Consider the following 21431-nt stretch of genomic DNA (forward strand, 5'->3'; position numbering starts at 1 on the left):
CCAGGGACCCGATACATCCACACCAAAACGGTTGTGTGTGTGCGTGCGTAATACCGCATGAAGGGCCTTCGTGTTACTGTAACACAGATATGTGTAATAAGTGATCAACCCAAAATAAAAAAAAATAATAATAACAAGAACAGAAGAGAGTTCTCTCCCCCGGCCAATTTAATGTATCCTTTCTTTTAATTTTAACTTATTACTAATATAGCACAATTAGACTAGTGTATTAATTGTCAAACCAAACTGTAAAACAATCTGACTACTTATTTGCCTCCCCTGTAAAATGTGATGATGTGGTTTTTAACCGCCACATTTTTTAATTGAAATCTCAGTAAACCAACAGCAAATCCCATTCTTGTATTGTACCGTGTTTTTTCGTAACCGCATAAACTGGGTGTTTTCATTGCAAACAGAATTTACCAGCCACGAGGGGCGCTATATATATAGGGGCGCTATTTCTCCCATTTCTTCTTCTTTTAGTCTGTCAGGTTGCCGGAAGTGACCTGTCAAAAACGGAAAAGCTCGCCGGATCCGTAAGCTATTTATCCAAAAACACCAGAGGATTATTATTTGCATGAATACATCAAAAGGCTTAATTTAAAGACAGGAATCTGCATATATCAGGTGAGTTGCATTACAAAATACACCTGTGTCATGTTAGCTGTTTAACAGCGCCTTTCTCTCGGACTTTAGCCTGTTGCTAATGTTTCAAACCGTTTTGGCTAGTCAGAGTATAGGGCTTTGTAAAGCTGTTCTAAATAATTTGTTACGACGTGGTACATAGATAGCATTTAAAAGTGGTTTGGTGTAAAGAGTCAACATTAAAGTAGAATTAGCATAATTGTGTGTCGGGACATTTGTCCCCATTGAGTCATTGAGTACTTTGTCATTATTGTTTTGGCTCAAGCCTTTGACTTTCTTTGGATGCATTTACTTTTTGCAAGTGCGTATCTGACTTGTTGCTTCTTAGTTTAAATAAACCTGTAAAGTAGCTTATTTAGTATTCGACCCTCTGAGCAACAGTTCGACCGGAAGTAATCGTTAGCCTGTGTGTGTCACCTGTGACCCACCCCAATCTTTAACTTGTTTATTGTTAGCATGTACTAGTCTTGCAAATACCATGGGTTGATATTATGTGAAATGAATGGGAATAATGGCTAAAAGTAATAAAACCGACCTTTTTGTGTGTTTTCATACGTCTCACTTGAATGTCATGTACATTTAGCTGCAGTAAATCAGATTAATGAAGAGTTGATCTCATAGCTGTTTGAATGGGTCCTTAAAGTAACCAACATCCAAGTCTCAGCTGGTTAAATATTACCCTCCATCTCTCAGTTCAAATCAGCTGTGACGTTTTGTGATCCCTCCCTGTAATCGCACTCTTGTGTTATCCTCCCCTCTCTGAAAAAGAGGAGAGCATGGGGAAGTAGAGAAAAAGTTGAGTCTTCTTTCGGCTGCAGTGAAACCGTATTACCCTTTAATTATGGCTTTGAACAGACGTCACTCTTACACTCCCAGGGTGAGTAACATGAGTACTTAACAGCAAATAATGCTGAAATTAATACGACAGTGATAATTTTTGATTAACCAATTTGAAAAGTAACAGTGAATTATTGCACTATAATGCTAAGGAGTAAGGATTTGAGAGACTCACCATAATGTCGATGTGCGATCCATCCACATCTATTGGCTTCATCAGAGTTGATATGTATTTTTAGTAATTTATAAAAAAGTATAGACAGACCTGTCGATGAGAATAACATTATTGTCTTAATATTTACCACATAAGTAGATTTTTAAAAGGTCTGTCTGTCTAAAACCAATGAATCGGTAGGTGAATTATTTTCATTCGCCGTCTTGTTTTAGTGAGTATAATCCTCTGTCCCAGAAATATTAAACCTCTTCTGATTTATCCTGCCCTGTGGTTCAAACTAAGATAGCATGGATTCACATGCTTGTACATCTCTATAAAAGGATTAGACTCTTACCACAGTCCCAGTTTGTCTTCAATGTGTGCCTTTGTCTGAGCAAGGCAGAGATACTTGTTTATTGTAGTCCGCACCATATGACTGGCTGCAAGTATGCTTCTTTGCTGTGCAGCCTCAGGGCTGTTTTGTCATTGAATATTTTCGATTCCTAAGACTTGATGTTAAAGGCTAAAGCGAGGAGAATGATGGTACTTTGGAATTCTTAAATATAAACAATAAATTCTCTAGTGTTTCATAACTTTGGCTTCCTTATTTATTGTCTCTTTCCTTCCCCCCATTGTACTCCTTATTTATTATTGTTTATCCACCCTTTCACCTCTTTCTCTTTACCTGTATCTTCAGCTGACCAGCCCACTGATCAGCAGAATGAGCAGCACAGGAACAGTGGAGAGTAGTAAACCTCCAAAGGTGGGTACTTTTTCTATGCAGACATAACAAAGGAAGGAATAACATGGCTTATAACTCAAAGAATTTTTATCCACTTTTTGTCTCCCAGATTGGCTCTATAGTCGAGGTGACAGGAAAGGGTCAGCGCGGCACTGTTGCCTACATTGGCGCTACCCTCTTTGCTTCTGGGAAATGGGTGGGTGTCATACTGGATGAGCCGAAAGGCAAGAACGATGGCACCGTGCAGGGCAAACGCTACTTCACCTGTGAGGAAAATCACGGCATATTCGTCAGGCAGTCCCAGGTTAGTGGGCACAAGAGGAACTGATGATGGTGTTATGGCATCAGCACTGAACTGTAAAGATCCAAACAGGCAGATGACATAATAAATGTACAAATGTGGCAGACTGACATCTTTTATTCTCAACTTTTCTTCTGTTTTCTGTCCGTATTTGTTCATTATTCAAAATCAAGCTTTGTAATTTGTTTGTGTTTTTTCGAATGTTGTCCTGATTACACACTTTTGTTCCATTGTACAGATCCAGGTGGTAGAAGATGGCTCCAGTGCCACCTCACCAGATACCCCTGAGTCTGGAACAGCAAAGACACTTAAGCAAAAAGGTGAGCAAGGACCACAACTGATACTCACGTTTCTAAAATATAATGCAAAGTATTGATAACAAGAGTGTGCAATAAATTATTTATTTTTTTCTAGACATCCCTGAAACTCCCAAAACAAGCAAACAGGTAGGCAAACACATTTTTGATCTCACTTTTTTTAATTTGTCAATTAAGTAAAAATGCGACAAGTCGGTTACTTGGTTTTTAATATTGGTGCATGTACTTTGGATTAAACAAACATCCAAATAACCCCTAAATTTAAAATTTTAATTGTGAGAGTTGTTATTAAAATGTGATCAGTTTGACCCCACTAGTTGTGACATTCGTTGCAGACCAGCCGTTTGTTGTTGTTTTTTAGTTTTGGTTTTTTTCCTCCTTTATGATGCCATGTTGTTTGTTTCGGCTCTCAGCTGCTGGGCTGAATTCTCATGTTTTGTTTTTCTGGATACCTCTTTCAGCAACCAGCGAGCATTAAAAAGGTAGAGCTATATTTAAATTCAGCACGTTTGCTTGGTCTGCGTTATACTCGTGCTAATGCAGCAGTTCATCTTTTTGCACTTAAGCTCTTTATCTGTTGACATTTGCATGGGTCATAAAGACATAACTTGTGATAGGTGCCATTTTCAGTGCATTCTCTTTTGGTTTCCCCACTTTACTTTCATTAAGCTTTTTTTTTTTTTTTTTTTTTTTTTTTTTTTTTTTTATTCTGGTGAAGGCATTTCGTGTACATGCGTAGACGACAACACGGTGACAGTTTCAGGTTCTCCTGATGCTGTTCATGTCAGTTCTCTTTGTGTCATAATTCAATGAATTCTTTTTTTTCAGTTTTACATTGTTGCATGATCTCAGTTTTTTCGTGTCCCTGTGATCTCTCAAGATTAACTTTGCTCTTGATGATTTTAAATGGTGCATGCAGCTACACTATGTGGACAAAAGTACTGGGCCACCTACACATTACACCGACAGCAGCTGCTCGACCATGGAAACTGTGGAAACCCAGTTTGATGTTGATGCCAGAGAAAGTTTGGAACCTTGCAGTTTTAGAGTCGGTAGATAGTTTGTGGCTTTTATGCACTGTGTGTCTCAGTACTTGGCTCGCCTGCTCCTTAACTTTGGTGGTGTGCCAAGCTATGACTGAGTTGCTGAAGTTAATTTCAGAACATTTCCAGTTTTTGCAGATTTTCGAGGGAAGAAATTTCACAGACTGACTTGTTGCAGTGGTGGCACCCTGTTACAGTATACGCTAAAATTCAGCAAGTGCTTTAGAACGACCCATTCCTTCATAAATGCTTGTAAAGGCAGGCTGCATGGCTGGGGACTTGAGTTAATACACCTGAATTCAAAGATTCATGGCCCAGTGCTTTTGACCATATGCTGTATTAAAGTAATGATCTGTGAATACAAAACTAACAGCAAATGCTTCTTACGTGCTTCTAATCTCTTATCTTGCCTTACCACTGGATGTGTGTATATCTGTGTGTGTGTGTGTGTGTGTGTGTGTGTGTGTGTGCGCGCGTGTGTGCGTGCACGCATCTCCTCCAGTCCTCTGCCCGCCGCTCGGCAAAGGTGAGCTCGCCTACAGCAGAGTGGAGAGGACAAATGGAATGCAAATACATGAGTTAATTCTGAAAAGTTTGATTATTTTAATGTTTGAACAGTAGACTCTGGGACCATAAGAAGCAGATTTCTCCTTATGAAATACTTAACATTGAAAGAATTGTATGAGTAATAGTTACTTGAGGTGTGTGATCTTTCGTTGACTCAGGAGGGGCAGACTAAAAACAGGATGTTAATATCACTAACCTGGTTTTATATGATAACATTAAGGGGTAGTACTAAAAGCTTTCGTTATTCATCTTCAGTCTAACCTGCATTTAGTTTAAGTAACTGCTCTGACACAGTTTCTATGATCACACCGTGGCAGTGGAAAACACCACGTCTCACATCAGCTACCTCCCTCCCCTCCCTACTGGTCCGTCCCTCCAGCCGCTCCAGCCTGTCGCTCAGGGTACGCTCCGTCGTGTCATAGAGCTTCAGCTGACACCTCACAGGGAGCGGGGTGAAGCACATTACTGACATTATGGCACAGGTGTATACTTGCAGGGTGGTGTCTCATGTAAGGGACACTGGGAGGTGATTATATTTGGTAATCATTGTATCACATTCATTTCACAGATGAATCTTCCAACGTCCACTGGGTTTATTGAAGGTTCTTGTTCACTGTGGTCCAAACTCCTGTTTTGATAGTTGGATTGTTTGCCGATGCTTTACAGCACACCTCTTCTTCTGTTTTTGCCTGTTTTATTTTTAAACTTCTCCCGCTCGTCACAGTCCGTTCATAATCTGCTTTCGTCAACAGGCGTCTCGTGAGAGTCTCGCATCCTCTCTGTCTGGTGATGTCAGTGAGGCGGGCCTGTCCTCCCAGCAGGGTGCTCTGGGCGCCCCTGTGATACCTCAGCCCAGCGGGTCACCTGCAGCAGCAGCAGCTGCTTCTGTTCCAGCTACTCCGAGCAAGGTAGGCCATTAACCTAAAGAAGAGGCTCTTCTTAGAGAAAGGAAAGAACTTTACTGAGGTTCATGTTCAATCCTCTCAGTTCTGTCAGCTCATCTCATCTCCATTTTTAATTTTTTAAATTTTATTTCTTATTTATGATTAAATTGATTTTTGTTATATTTCATCCATCTTATTATAACCAGGTGGAACCTGCCATATCCAAGCAGGTAGAGTTTCTTAATGGCTACATGCATGCTGATGATGCCTGGCATGTGTTTACTAACAACATCGGGGGGAAAACTTATCCTCAGCAGACCTTCTCGATACTTATCCATGGTTTTCAAATGTCCTCACGGGGAATTTTCTGGGGATGACGCATGGTTTACTTTGAGGCACTTAAAGAAACATCCTTACATCACTGTCTCTACGGGAAATGGTTGAACTGTAGGAATCTCTCTCTTTCTCCCTCCCTTTCCCTTCAATAAAATAAAATGAAAAATTCTTTGCAAAGGAATTTGGAGTAACATCGTATATGTTATACATCATGCGTCTGGGATTTTAGTGGTGGGACTTGATTAATGTTTTGCTTTTTTCGGTCCCCTTTTCAAAAGTAGAGTCTAGGGAAGTAGATGAGGTTCAGTTAATGGATTAATTTTGTTGGTCCCGTCTTGCCTCTAATCACGTCATAGGAGGAGGAATCACTGCGAGCTCAAGTCAAGGACCTGGAGGAGAAACTGGAGACTTTGAAGATGAAGCGAACAGAAGACAAAGCCAAGCTTAAGGAACTGGAGAAACACAAGATCCAGTTGGAGCAGCTTCAGGAGTGGAAGAACAAGATGCAGGAGCAGCAGGCCGAGCTGCAGAAACAACTCAAAGAGGCCAAGAAGGTAGACTGGAATGGATGAACTTAAATAGTCATCGGTGCTACAGTGTGATGTCTTTTTTTCTCAAGGTTTTGGGAATGAAAGAACAACCTCTCAACTCATCAGGCTTGCCAGTTTAATGCTTTATTTATACCTTCTTACTTCACAGGAAGCCAGGGAGGCACAGGAGGCCAAGGAGCGCTACATGGAGGAGATGTCTGACACGGCAGATGCCATAGAGATGGCCACGCTGGACAAAGAGATGGCAGAAGAGAGAGCAGAATCGCTCCAGGTTGAGGTGGATAGCCTGAAAGAGAAAGTGGAGGAGCTGTCAATGGACCTGGAGATCCTTAGGCATGAGATTTCAGAGAAAGGTGCGTTTGGGGGGAAAAAAAAAGCAGCATGTTTATAATAACCACTGCTATTCAAGTCATCCACAAGGTCTTCTTATGTATTCTGTATCCATCTCATTTCTGCTCACTTCTCATCAAGTGCTGTCCTTTCTGTGCACTGTTTCCTGCTGCAGGCTCAGATGGAGCTGCCTCCAGTTACCAGGTCAAGCAGCTGGAGGAGCAGAACAGCAGACTCAAGGAGGCGCTGGTCAGGTCAGTAGCAAATACCTTTTTAAATGAAGGTATTTGCCTGCTCTTTGTTACACTGCGTACAGATAAATTAAAAAAAAAGAAATCACATTAACCTGTCTTAACTCGTAAAAAAGCAGTAAGAGAAGACAAGTCCTAAAAAAAACAAATAAAATCCTTCTTTCTGGTTCCTCCTCAGGATGAGAGATCTGTCTGCTTCGGAGAAACAGGAACACGTGAAGCTTCAGAAGCAGACGGAGAAGAAGAACGTGGAGCTGGAGACTCTGAGGACTCAGAAAGAAAAACTGCAGGAAGAGGTCAAGCAGGCAGAGGCCACAATCGATGAACTGAAGGAACAGGTAAAGGATGTATACATAAATACAGAAAGGCAATGGTTTATTTAGGTTCACAGTAGCTCATAATACATGGTAAAAAATATTTATTGAGACTAGTCATTGACAGCAAAGATGCGTGTCCTTAATCTGAAAAATTGTGAGAGAAATTGTGAGACTTATTTGTGGAAACTAAAGACCTGTGTGTGTGTGTGTACCAGGTGGATGCTGCTCTGGGCTCAGAGGAGATGGTGGAGACCCTGACGGAGAGGAACCTCGACCTTGAGGAGAAAGTCAGAGAGCTGAGAGAAACCGTGACTGATCTGGTCAGTGCTGATGTATTTATAATAGATCTAATAGAATACAACTGACACTCCTTAAATCTCCAACATGACACATCCAGGACAAAGGTGTGAGGAAAAGGTTTGAATGAGATATTTATAGCAGACCTACCACTTTTTTTTTTTCTTTTTCTTTTTGCATTAACAGGAAGCCATCAATGAGATGAATGATGAGCTCCAGGAGAATGCCAGAGAAACAGAGATGGAGCTGAGGGAACAGCTCGATCTGAGTGGGGCAAAGGTCAGAGAGGCAGACAAAAGGGTGGAAGCTGCCCAGGAGACTGTAGCTGATTACCAGCAGACCATCAACAAATACAGAGAACTCACTGGCTCACTTCAGGTAGGTGGATGGAGGGGTAATTCTGCAGGCCTGCAGTTCTATTGTCCTGATGCTGTAAAAGGTTTGTTTTGTGCATTAGGAGGCCAACAGGGAGCTGATCAGTCAGCAGAATGCAAATGCAGAACAAGTTCAGCAACCACCTGCTGAGCTGTTTGACTTTAAGATCAAGTTTGCAGAGACCAAGGCTTACGCCAAGGTAAGAGAGCTCCATGGTGACATACAACCTCGGTGCCAGTGCTGTTGGTTTTCTTTATTTAAACAACTAACCTCACTCTTTGTCTCCAGGCCATTGAGATGGAGCTGAGGAAAATGGAAGTAGCTCAGTCGAACAGACAGGTGTCCCTCCTCACCTCCTTCATGCCTGACTCCTTCCTTCGCCATGGTGGGGACCATGACTGCATTCTGGTTCTCCTGCTTATTCCCAGGCTCATCTGCAAGGTATGAGGCAGACACATGACAGGTTTGAATTCTTGTGCTCGATTTTAGAATTACCTGGTTGTAGTACGTTTTTCAAAGAGCTTTCCCAAATCCTTACTCGGCTGTGTCTGTATGTGGTCGATATCTCCTCGTCCGAAGGCTGAACTCATCAGTAAACAGGCACAGGAGAAGTTTGACTTGAACGGGAACCCGGTGCAGGGAACAGGGCTGAGAGGTCCTCCGGGAGAACAGCGCAGTTTCGCTTCAGGACTGGTTTACTCCCTCAGCCTGCTGCAGGCCACCCTGCATAAATATGAACAGTAAATATCGCAGCTTTACCAATAAAGATGCAGGAATAAAATAGGTGAACATACCTTCATCACTGGGTCGATGTGTTTTACTCTTTTCCTTTTTCCCTGCACTCGTTTAGGGCTCTGAACACCTGCAGCGTGGATGTTTTTAAGCGCATGGGAACCCTTTACTCTGAAATGAGTTTCCATGAACGCTCTCTGGATTATTTCATAGACCTGCTTCATAAAGATCAGCTGGATGAGACCGTTCAGGTGGAACCTCTCACTAAGGCCATCAAGTACTATCAGGTAACGCAGGGATGTGTTTTACATTAAAACGTCACAACTGGAAATTTCAGTTGTCGTATAAACTGTGTAACTGTAGATGTCAGTGAGTTTATAACATGTTCATTATATCAAGTATCTGTTATATTGTCTTCCAGCAACTGTATAGTGTCCATCTGGCAGATCACACTGAAGACTGCACAGTGCAGCTGGCTGATCACATTAAGGTACATCAAGCATGTTTAGCAAAGTTAAAAAGATTTATACGGTTTCACTTGTAATGCAGGGCTATAAACCAGAAATAACACTATTATAAAAAATGTTTTTTTTAATATGTCCAAAATGTATAAATCTGTAAGGTAAAAGAAGTGTCGGGTTTTCCTTTTAAATGACACATGCCGCCTTTTCACCTCCAGTTTACTCAGAGTGCCTTGGACTGTATGGTAGTGGAGGTAGCTCGTCTGCGCGCCTTCCTGTCATCAGGACAGGAGAGCTCTGGTTTAGCAGTTCTTCTGAAGGACCTGGACACCTCGTGTTCTGATATCAGACAGTTTTGTAAGAAGATCCGCCGTCGCATGCCCGGAACAGATGTAGCTGGAGTCCCCGCTGCTCTCAGTTTTGGACCAGAGGTATGGAAACATGGCATACAAACTAACGCACCATTGCTGATTGGGATCTGTATAATTACAGCTGTACGCCTGACATGTCTCTCCTCATATGGCAGGTTTCAGAGACGCTGACCGAGTGCAGGCGTCAGTTGACTCGTGTGGTTGCGGTACTTCAAGAGGTAGCTGCAGCTGGAGCTCAGATGGTTCCTTCGCTGGGAGAACAGGAAGGTCTCAATGCTCTTAAACTGGAGGATATTGCCTGCAAGGTTGTGGAGCAGGTACTTTCACATTTAACAGCTGCTCAGTCCTCTTTAAAAGGCAAAACCTCCTCTTTTTTTGGGGGGGGAAATGTAAGGACTTATAGTTCTAGTTAATTGGCACGCTTAGCACATCAGATGTTTGATCTTGTGTTCTGAGCATTTTGCACAACATAGGTTGTGTATTAAGCACTGTTGATTTAATCTCTTGCTATTATCACCATCTGCTTTCTGTTCTCTAAGGTATATGGCTCCCATGGTGTAAATGGCCCAGAGTTACTGCGGCAGTCTTGCAGCTCTGTCATCACCACCATGAACAAGATGGCTACAGCCATGCAGGAAGGAGAGTATGATGCTGAAAAACCACAGGGAAAGGTATTTGTGTGGTTGAACAGTTTCACAGTACTCATTTCACATGAAGTCCCCAGTTTGGAACTTTTCAGACTAATTCTCACTTCACCAATTAGACTCTTCCAGTGGAAATGAGAGCAGCCACAGTCAGGGCAGAAATGACTGACGCCGAAGGTCTGGGAGTCAAACTAGAAGACAGAGAAACGGTCATCAAGGAGCTCAAGAAGTCTCTCAAGATTAAGGTAACATGCTGAAGAAAGGTTGTGCAAAAGGACCTGCCACTTCGAAGTGAAAGGGACTGGAAAGATGAAAACTGGACCGACAGGTATAACAAGCATGGCACTGTATCTCCTTTTTATCTCAGGGTGAGGAGCTGAGTGAGGCCCATGTCCGCCTCAGCCTCTTGGAGAAGAAGCTGGACACCTCCACCAAAGATGCTGATGAACGTGTGGAGAAGATTCAGACCAAACTAGATGAGAACCTTGCCCTGTTGAAGAAGAAAGAAAAGTAGGATTAATAAACAATGAAATTTTCCTCTCCATTTTCTTTATTATGGCAGTGTTTTCCTCATTTGACCCTCCCCGTTACTCTTCTCCAGGGAGTTTGAGGAGACAATGGATGCTCTGCAGGCTGATATTGACCAGCTGGAGGCTGAGAAGGCAGAGCTGAAACAACGACTCAGTAACCAGTCAAAGATGACCATTGAAGGCCTGAGAGGTCCACCTGCCTCAGGAATTGCCTCCATCGTTCAGGGATCAGCAGGAGGTGAAGTTCCCACTTCTTATTTATGCTCATTTCTTCTCAGCAGCTGAATTGATGGTGTTTTATATTTGATGGTGGTTTATATTAATGTCACATGTAATTGTTCTATCCAGAGAAAAGCAATTGCAATTAACTGGATTTTATAAGAAGTCTTGCAAAAATTGAGTATGTTCTATTACAGTGAAACTTTTCCTACCAGACTTTAGTCAGATTTTAACTAAATGAAAGTGAGGCGAATCGGCACCATCTAAGGAGAACCACAAGGTGTCGTTGTTTCCACAATCATTTTATTTTTCCCCATCAGGTCTGCCTCCCTCTATGGGAGGGCCAATGCAGGTGGTGGACTCTCCTCTCCTCAGGCAGCAGATTGAGGCCCAGAGGCTGGGTATTAAACACCTTCAGAATGAAAACAACAGACTCAAGGTATGCTAGATTCAAGCGTGTGTATGTGTGTGAATTTACAGAAGCCGTCTCGATTTCATCATTTTTTTTGTATATTTGTCACGCTTAAATGTTTCAGATCATCAAGTAAATGGTAATAAAAGACAAAAATAACCAGAGTATAAACAAAATGTTTTTAAATTACATTTTTTATGTTTTTTAAAACAAAACAAAAAAAACAACCCAATTTCTTTGTCTAATATTACCTTGTTTGATAATCTGAAACATTTTTAACAAATATGCAAAAAAAGGAATTTAAAAAAATAGGGCAGATACTTTTTATGACTGTGTGTGTGTGTGTGTGTGTGTGTGTGTGTGTGTATTTATATCAAAACAAAACTATAATAATAAACTACATAAACTTACAGGCAGAGAAAATGAGAGCCCAGCTAGCCTCCCTGCCGCCGCTCCGCCCTCCTAAACTCCCACAAGTGTCTAAAGAAAGCTCCATGCCTCCAGAGGGACTAAACACAGGGATATACAGAAGGACTGACCAGCTGCTGGCAACCTTGCTCAAGCTGAGTGCCGAGGTTAAAGTGGTGGACATCACTGGAAAGACGGCAGGTATGTGGACACAGAGGTTTTAAGTATTTTCATATTCTGAATAAGGCTTTTGTGAGTTTGCTAAATGCATTGAGCAATTATTTTATAACTCCTCCATTTCTTACAGTTAGTGCAAGCGCTCAGCTCCTGGAGCAGACAGCTCGTCTGCAGAACCTCAGTGATGCTCTGGATAAACTCAAGGTGCCGCTTCAAAAAATAGTTTCTATTACACAATCCTTATGTTGTCTTGTTATCTGACAGCAGTGCAAAAACAAGCAGTCTGACCAAGTCTCCTGTTTCAGGGTGAGGTAGCCGAACATGTGGTCTCATATCAGCCTGGAGCAAAGGCTTCTTCTGACTTTGCCACATTCCCAGTCACCTCTTTTACTAAGGTATTACTATAGTAGTATAAAAGAATATAAATGATTCATGTTATACAGCAGTGGAAAATATATATCATGTGCATATTTTTTGTTTCCTAGGCCAAGGAAGAGAAGCAGGGAGACACTGTATTCATTGGCCGTGTTGCGATTCCATGCACCCGTGGACAGGAACAAGTCCACCGTCTCGTCCTATCAAAGCAGCAGTTGCAGCAAGTGCACAGTCTCCTCATGGTTTAGAGCAGTAGGATTACACAGCAGAGTACCTTCTTATTCCAGCTAACACTTCAGCATTCCTCCTATTTGTCGTTTTCACTTTTCTCAGGAAACTGTTTCCACTTATAGCACTAATATTATCGACCCAGAGAAGTGTCTTTATAAAAGTGATTGTTTTTCTGGATTTCAAGAGTCCCGAATGTAACTAAGGTGTCATGATTTCATTATTGAAGAAGTTTCTGTACCAATGTTCACTCTGTGCAAATGGGAAGGACTACAACACAATTTTTACTGCATTTGCAATGACTGATAGTTTGTTCCTTTGTATGTTTTGTATTTGTGCAAGTCAGACAATAAAAGATAGCAGCCCAATTCTGAGCAAGAAATACTCAAATGTATGTTTACGTTTATACTTGTAAGCTGATATTACAGTGTAAACTTTCACTAATATGATAAAGTGCCAGCTGACAGTTTGTCTGCTCATTTTGGTTTCAACCTCATTAACTTAAAGTATCTCAGCGCAAAAAAAGTGTGTGAAACATTATTCAAAGGAGTTTTGCAGACACAACCACATTAACTATAGCTGTTAATAACCCTTGGTAGTACCTACGGCCATTTATCATCCACAGCGTTTTTTAATATTAGGCCATTTTCACTGTGTTGAATAGAATATAGCCAACCCTTTTTTTTTTCTTTAGAATTGCTGTCTCCGTTTATTCGATTAGCTTAAAGTGGCTAAGCTAAGCTACCGCCATCCACATGAGATCCTAGAGCCATAAATCACCCCATTGAAACCCATTAAACGCTTTTTTGGGCGTGGTCGATTGGGACCGATAGTGTGTGCATTTTATGAAATGCGCTCCTGCAAAAAAAAATAAAAGGCGATCAAAATGACTGTTGGTGCCAATCTTTGGTCCATCCAAAGGCCTAATTAAAAGTACAATAAAATATAACTTTCAAATGTATTTTATGGAAAATATTTCATTTTTTCCGCCAAAAACGGCCGTGCGCTCATGTGACAAAACCGGGATATAAAGGGTTAAAATCCACAAAATGTAATTAAAACTTGACATGAATATTTCAAGGAGAAGTAGGTCTAAAAGATTGGCTAATTTAAAGTGGAATAAAATATTAATGTATAATCTTTTTATAGCACTTTTTATGGCGTGGTCGATTTTTGGCTCTAGGTCTTCATAAGGGGTACGTTTTTTTAGGTACTACCAAAGGTTAATATAAGTGTTCAGGGTTTAACCCCCCCCACCAAATCTATACTATATCCAACCTGTGAGAAATGTGAAGAGACAAAAAGAATAATGATACACATTTTAGCAATAACACTTTAATTTTAACTTTAGAGCACAAAATACAAACTTTGAAATCTGAAATTTAAAATGTCTTGTTGGTGACAGAAAGATTGAATTTAGAAAACTAAGAAAATGTGTAATAAGGGTAAACTATTGTATATGTACAAAAAAAATGCTTCTTATTAGTAGATGTAAAACACAGGACTGAAAAATGTCCTGATGATACAGAAAAGATAACTCGACAAATAGAATTTGGACGCGTCTGCCGCTTGTAAAACACCTATTCAGTAGTAGCCGCCATTGTAGCCATAGTAAAAGGGTCTGTGTTGGGTGTATGGGGCATAGTGGTGTCTGGCGTGCCTGCTTCTCATCACATGCTGATGATTGTACTCCTGGTAGGGCTCAAAGCGGTGCAGAGGCCTGTAGTCAAAACCTGCAGGACACAGGACATGTTATATCTGGAGCCGACATGGCAGCTTCAAGTTATCACATCTTTGCACAGTGAAAAAGCTAATCAGCAACTAATCAAAATACATCGATACCTGAGTTTTAAAGCAAATATTTTGACAGCAGAGTGAATTCCAGCATGCGTGTCCCCATCTTTTCATTCCATTACAAGTATGTCCACATTCCAGTGTATGCACACTTACCATTTCTAGTCTCTCTGTACTGATTTCTGTGGTGAGGTTTTGGTGGGAGTGCAGCTCTCTGAGTTCCAGCAGATTCTAGGTGACACGTCTGTGGCCCTGGGTTTTCAAAGTTAAAGTAGTTAGTGGGGAGTGAATCGCTGAAGAACTCTGCCGGGCAGCCATTGTAAGGTATCTCTGACAAGCGCCAGTCTGTGAAACAGAGACAGCAGAAAAAGGGTCACTTTTAAAAGGAGCATTCTGTGTATTGATGCATTCAGTCTGCAGTCATTCCTTTGATTGTTTTTTTAGATATTCGTTTTGTATCAACCTACATCAACACTGATAAAATCTACTGCAACAGTTTCTCCCTGGCAGAAACACCTTAAAGACTGGGAATGAGTAGCAGTCTTTCCCATTTCTAATAACTGGTAGGACATTACTAGTACTTTGACACACTAATAAAACAGCATGAGAAGCTCCTGCAAAAATTAAAACTGTCAAGCTACATCTGCACATAACATGGGTATTTTTTGAGACAGGTTTTTCTGCATTCATCTTGAAAAATATCTACGCCCACATAAAAACACACAAGACGCCCTGAAGTGATGTCAAGAACTTGCCAAAACAATGTGCGATGATACAACCCTAACCATAGAGAAATCTGCTTAACTTGCCCACGCATAAATACAGAAGTTGTTCTTCTGGTGATGACAGTGCCTCTTAAGCCTTTTATGGCTGAGGGGTAAAAAGCCACGTCCACTAAAGTACCCACATACATGTTGTCAGGGCTTTAAGTTGCTGTTGCTTCTTACTATGCGATTCTCAGTAATAATATGGTCATTATCCAAACTTTGTAAACAATAAGTCTGTGTTCAAGGTCTCTGCAAAGTTTGCATAAACGTCTTACTTGTGTGTTTTGGAGCACTGTTATAGGTTGGCTGTTCCTCAGCAACCTCCGTGTGATCTACACCCAAAAAAAGCGAGAAAAAAGGTGAAGTTCAAACCCTGCAGAAAGCTTAGACACCAACAAACCACATTTTATCCTAGAAGTGGAAAATATTTTTCTGCATGTATGTGTGACTCCTGACTTCCTCTCACCATAGACAGTCACAGGACAGGGCAATATCACACCCCAGGCCTCTGCAGCGTGCTGTAACAGAAGAGAAGTTATCTTGCGATGAGCAACTGCGTTCCAGTGGACTCCGTCCTTCATTCGATGGTGCAGTGAGAATCTGAACTGGAAATGGAGGTCCAACACATCCATCCCATAGGCATCGGCCAGAGTTCCACTGTAGAAGTTGGCTTCAATCACATCGTAGCGCAACTGGGGTGCCTTGTGCTCAATCTGAGGCAAATAAGGGGGAAGGCAAAGCTTTAAGGCTCAAAACAGAAGATGGTAAAATAAAATAAAAAATAAAATAATGCAGAGCAATAAACCTATAAAGTAAGTATTTAAAAAAAAACTACAGATCGCACCATAATATATTTATTAAAATTTATAAAAGAAATGTAGGCATCCCCACTTCCTTTGACACAGTAGCATCTGCTGTAATAGTTACACCTCTGATGAAGTCTCAAAAGCTTTATTTTGATACCAAGATTGCAATTACAACTCTGAATAAACAAAGAAATACTGACATACCCAATATACTATTAATTTTGGGCATGTCATTTCAAATAGAAATGACCCTTGGGGTTTCAGATGTTAATGCTATTCGATTTCTGCTGTTACTCAGCCTCTAAAAGCACTTGGCTGAGAGGACAGTGGTATCACATTATCCACTACAGGCACAAGGCTTATGCAAATTTTTTAGATCAGCTTTCCCCAGATGACAAGAGACTTTTGATATGCAATGTGTTTAACACAATCAGATTAGTGTTAAATCATAATATAAATGGGACTTGCTAACAGACCTCAGGCACCAGGAAACCGCCTTTGATCCTCTCTCCTAAGGGCATGGTGAGGTTCCACACAACCAGCGTTTCCTCTGGCAGAGCCTCACGCAGCTCGTCGAAGAACCTATGAAGGTTCTTCTTGTAGTCATCAACCCAGCTGCAACTGTATCTAGAACACCCAGTGCAGACATAAACAGGAAGAACAAAAATCACTACAGTGGGAGGAATTCAATTGGGAAAACAAAAAGTTGTGCTATGATTCTTCTGAACTGATAGATGCACACAAAAAAACTCCATCACTCTCACTTCTGACTCATCTCACATTATCTCTTTAATGAAATCAAATCAACAGCCTTATTAATAGTTACGCAATATACTCACCTTGAAATATCCCAAACACAGGAGTTAACAAAAACCAGATCTGGTTTCAAACCATGGCGGAAGTCCTCCAGGATGCTCTTCATGTAGCGAGAATAGATACGCGTCACGAAGTAAAAACGGACCAGATGGTGGGCGGACTGAAACTGTCGAACTTCCTTGTACTCTGTGCCGTTGTGCATTTGACCCAGACAGCCCCCTTCCACCAGGCAGTCCTGTTCGAAGCTCATCTCACCCTAAAGAAGTAGGTTACAAGTGTGAGGACAACACAAACGAAGAGGTGAACAGATATAAAGCACGTCATTCAAATACACCCATTTTTTTACATTACAATTTAAATGACACCAGTGGCATGATTACAAACTTTATATTGCATAAGTTAGCTGAGGTTTTAACTGGTAGCATGCACATGATTATACACCCTGCACGCTTTTTTGTATCAGTGTATAAAACTGGTAAATGTTAACCCTTGCCTTGCTCCGCAGTTGTCTCAAGGAAAGATATTTCTCTTTTTGTACCAGCAGAACAAGATCCTTGTACACTGCCCGCTGAACTGAGGAAGAAATAAAATGATAGATTAGAAGTAGTCCCCATAGATTAGTACATTACATTATACAGATTCGATAGCTGTGCTTTCATTGGGCACACCTTTCCAAGTGCACTTAATATTTAATTCATCACTTAGCAGAAAATGGGCTGGTTTTAGCATTTTAGAAATTGCTGATAAACTGAACTTGATTACTACCATCAATTTGAGCCAGAGAATGGTTTAGAAAGGGAAAAATATATACAAGACTTCTGGATAAAAATGTCTTGATGACAGCAGTTGACACTGGGGCACAGGATACATTGAATAGGGTCAGAATTTAGGGCTTAGAACATTGAGTTTTCATAGGGTTAACAACATGAAAACATGGATCCATCCTGGATTGGGTGAACAATTTAACCTGGTTGTGGTAAAGCACTCATCTGCCCCATTAAATTACACATATTTGCAAATACACTGCAACGTACCTGAGTGTAGTTACTGACCATGTTCATCCCTATGATCACAGTGAACAGATATGGTTACCACACTCTTGTATAATAAAGATGCCACACACAAATCTGCGTGTCTGATGCCATTATTTGAACTTGAACAAATGTCATGAAGAACTAGCTTATGTTATTTATGAAGGTAAACTGGTATTAATTCCAGCACTACCAAACTGAACCTAATGAAGTGGATGTGAACGGTACATACAGTTTATTCACAAAACAGTCAACGTTGGGCAAACAAGAACACCTTAAGTATAAATGCACAAGATAATGTAAATACCGATTCATTAATTTTGTCAGCCAGCTACTCACTGGAGTCTCCCAACACCACGATGAACTTGTTATGGAGCAGCTGGCTGGCCTGCAGGTGGCTCACACTCTTCATGATCTCCCGCTGTTAAATTACAAAGTCAAACACTGTTGCGTCTTTCTATGGGCTCAAATTGCGGTCATAAATACTTTCCACTAAAAATGCCTAAATGTGTAAACTCAAAGGTGAGGTAGTTTTTCCAGATGAGATATTGACCGGACAGAGTTTCTCTACCATACTTCCAAGCTTCTCGCAATAACATTAGCTTACTAATGACCAACAGTGGTTTAAAAAATAAATAAAATAGCTGGCTATTTTTCTGTTGGCTTAAAATCACTTATGTAATAAATACTTACCATTTTTGAGTTTAGATGCAAACTGTACCACTAATTCCAGCCCCTTGTAAATGCTATGTGTTGGTGTTCAGTGTTATTTTTCAACCAGCTTAGCTAGCGTTTAGCTAGCGTTAGCCAAATTTCCTCTGAAGTGGCTCTTGCGCCACTAAGTTTTTAGTTTTAAGGCCCGAAGTTGCGACAGCCTCCTCAACCACTTAGTGTTTTAAAAGTTTAAAGTTGATGTGAATTAAAAAAAAAAGAAAAAAAGAAAAATTACAAATATTTCACTCCGGAGTTTCAAGCACACCCCCAAACTGCAGGTGTCGCCAATTAAATGGTGCTTTTAACGACTGTGCGCTACCTTAATGGGTCGACACCAGGGGCGGAGCGTGGGGGTGGCTTACTGGGCTTAAGCCCGGGTTGTTTTGTCAGAAGCCCGGGGTCTTTTGGAGTGTAATTTTTTCATAGTTAGATGCCTGGCTGACAACTGTATAAAACAAAAAGTACACACAATATTCGAAGCACATAATGCACACAGTGGGAATTTACGACTGTGCGTGAATCCCCCCTGATATTGGTATGATCCGAGCTCAGGCACTAAGCAACTGAGCGAGGGGGCGGGGCTGCAGCCAGGTGCTCTTGTGCCTGTGAGTGCGCTGTTGGAGTAACGGAGCCAGCCATACTAAGGAGAGCTTAAGTTTGACCAGGTACCAAAGCAAACCATTCATACCGTACAAATGACGGTGAATCACGAAAGATTGATATCAAACTGATCACTTGACCAATATTACGTTACTTGCTCTTCAAGTGAATCAACAAATGGCGAAATGAAAAGCCGAACAAATGCTTTTTTTTTTTTTTAATAGAGTCTTATCTTACGTGTGTTTATTTCATATTTTCAGTTCTTACCCTCCCCGACTAAATCGGTTTCAGTTATGTACTGAAATATAAGAATGGACATTAGAGGCTTCTTTCAAAGAAAAAACTCAGGTAAATGTTATTTTATATATTATGCTTTGTATGTTGTTCAGTATATTTCTATGCAAAACAAGAGGGATTTCAGTACACAGCAGGATATTCACATTTGTAACCAGATATTTACATACACTTTAGGGAGAAAACATAAAACATTTTTTCTGTACAACATCAATTTAGAGTAAACTTTTGTTTTAGATAAATATTGAAATATCTTTTGAATTAGTTAAATGTCAGAATAAAGAGAGACAGAGCTTCTATTTTTTATCACTTTCATCAAATTTAAGAGTACATATACACTAAGTTTGTTAATTAATAAGAAAACCAGATGATTCCATTCTGAGCTGAAGAAGCTTCTGATAGGTTAGTAGAGTCCATGTGAGTAAACTGGTGGCACAGCTGTGGATGCATATAAGGCAAAACACAGAGCCTGTTTCTTTGAAATGGGAAAATTAAGAGATATCAACCAAAACACCAGGAAAAGAACTGTGGAGCTCCATAAGTGTGGCTCAGTTTGAATACAATTTGGTGCCATTTGCAATTAAGAAATACAGATAGTTTCTCTCTTTACTCTTAAAGTTAACAAATATGTTTTTTATATTTATCAATCTAAAAAAATAAACATTTAGTCTGATTTGATGTTACAATTATAAAAGTGTTGTGTTTTTATCTGAAGAGTTTGTAAATATCTGGTTTCAACTGTATATTTGATGATTGTCAGCACAAAGAGGGAGAGAGAGGAACAGAGAAGGAGAGAGAGGAGACAGGACAGAACAGAGATGAACAAGAGCAGGTGAGACACACATGTTAGTCAAATGGTTGTTTACCAAAAGTATCACCGTATCATAGGTACTCATGTATCTCGTACCTAGTGTTTCTTTTTAGGTTTGTTATTTTTCAAATTCTATATTTATTAAGTTATGCAGGCTTGTTTGCACAACAAGGCTAAATAATTATATAAACTTTTGTGAATCTACATAGTGTACTTTGGTAGAATTAAAAAATAAGTGTAGTGCAGGTCTATGATGATTTTTAGTGCTACTATCATCTAGTTCTGATTCTGGTTCTGTCTTGGTTAAATCCTAAGTAGTCCTGATTTTGAACTCTTGTAGTCCTGTTTTAATTCCGGATCAGTTCTGGGTCTGGTTGAATTGGGGTTTAGTCCTCGTGTCTTGATGCAGCCCTGACCTTGTTCTGCCTTGCTGCTTAATTAAAAAACTAGGTTAAGGTGTCCTGTATATGTGATATCTTTTTTTCCCTATATGAAGTCATTCTTTTTTGAACAAAACTCAAAACAGAGCCAATTAATCTTTCAGTCATTTCTACACCCCCCCCCCTCCCCCAAAAAAAGAAAAAAGAAAAAAAAATCCACATGCATACTACCCTTCAGGGCTAAGCCCCGGGTGTTTCAAATGTCTGGCTCCGCCTCTGGTCGACACTAATTTTAAAATGAAAAATAAATTACTTAATAAAGAAAAAAAATTAATTTAATTAATATTAGAGAGATATTAGATGCTTTTAAAAATTAAAAAAAAAAATTAACAATATGAATAGTTATTTTTTTTTAAATATACGTGCACATATGGAATTACAACCACGCCTCTTCTTGTGCCTGTTAAGCCATTTCCTACTTCAAAAACAATCTCTTTACTGTGATAACACTTAGTGATGGGATTTCCAGCTCTTTTTAGAGACCCGGCTCTTTCGGTTCGGCTCACTAAAAAGAGCCGGCTCTTTCGGCTCCGACCGGCTCATCGGGTTGTTTTGTTGCTTTAATTAATTTATTATTAACAATAATATAAAATTATGCACAAAAGGAATTACTAACGTAAAAAAAAAGTGGTTTTATTTATATATGTTTATATATAAATATATGCGGTGGCCCCTAGAGACAAACCATGTACAAACTCCAAAACACATTTCTAGCATGAACTGAACTTCCAAAGCTACTAGATCACTTAAATTACACAACTGAAAGCATGTGTGTATTGTTTGTGTATTTATACACAGGCACTCGTATATAGTCAAATAATTTAAAAAAAAGTTCATTTACCTGTTACTACCAC

At 40.2% G+C, this 21431-nt stretch overlaps 2 protein-coding genes across 5 annotated transcripts; one reads left to right on the forward strand and one right to left on the reverse strand.

Annotated features, from left to right (window-relative positions):
* The first annotated feature begins 488 nt into the window (after nucleotides 1-488).
* LOC308409758 (dynactin subunit 1-like) lies at nucleotides 489-12973 on the forward strand. 4 transcript variants are annotated; one of them, XM_080902734.1, is made up of 31 exons: nucleotides 489-627; nucleotides 2334-2399; nucleotides 2488-2682; nucleotides 2918-2999; nucleotides 3094-3125; nucleotides 3458-3478; nucleotides 4542-4565; nucleotides 5359-5514; nucleotides 5697-5720; nucleotides 6183-6380; nucleotides 6526-6730; nucleotides 6883-6961; nucleotides 7137-7296; nucleotides 7491-7595; nucleotides 7759-7950; nucleotides 8030-8146; nucleotides 8236-8388; nucleotides 8527-8687; nucleotides 8798-8966; nucleotides 9101-9169; nucleotides 9359-9571; nucleotides 9667-9828; nucleotides 10051-10182; nucleotides 10275-10400; nucleotides 10523-10665; nucleotides 10757-10923; nucleotides 11225-11343; nucleotides 11730-11925; nucleotides 12032-12105; nucleotides 12207-12296; nucleotides 12387-12973. In XM_080902734.1, exons 2-31 carry the CDS (start codon nucleotides 2358-2360, stop codon nucleotides 12522-12524), a joined length of 3744 nt encoding a protein of 1247 aa, XP_080758860.1. In that variant the 5' UTR covers nucleotides 489-627; nucleotides 2334-2357; the 3' UTR covers nucleotides 12525-12973. The 4 variants fall into 4 exon arrangements, with proteins under 4 accessions (XP_080758860.1, XP_080758862.1, XP_080758861.1 ...); XM_080902736.1 differs by lacking the exon at nucleotides 5697-5720; XM_080902735.1 differs by lacking the exon at nucleotides 4542-4565.
* A 919-nt stretch (nucleotides 12974-13892) lies between these two features.
* LOC308400009 (PC-esterase domain-containing protein 1A-like) lies at nucleotides 13893-18686 on the reverse strand. The gene is made up of 9 exons (XM_080887474.1): nucleotides 18412-18686; nucleotides 18058-18139; nucleotides 17181-17260; nucleotides 16711-16943; nucleotides 16348-16498; nucleotides 15532-15778; nucleotides 15341-15397; nucleotides 14455-14643; nucleotides 13893-14237 (listed from the first exon to the last, which is right to left on the reverse strand). Exons 1-9 carry the CDS (start codon nucleotides 18412-18414, stop codon nucleotides 14089-14091), a joined length of 1191 nt encoding a protein of 396 aa, XP_080743600.1. The 5' UTR covers nucleotides 18415-18686; the 3' UTR covers nucleotides 13893-14088.
* Nucleotides 18687-21431: the final 2745 nt, after the last annotated feature.

Source organism: Rhamphochromis sp. 'chilingali' (assembly GCF_963969265.1).
Source record: "Rhamphochromis sp. 'chilingali' genome assembly, chromosome: 1".
Taxonomy (NCBI): Eukaryota; Metazoa; Chordata; class Actinopteri; order Cichliformes; family Cichlidae; genus Rhamphochromis; species Rhamphochromis sp. 'chilingali'.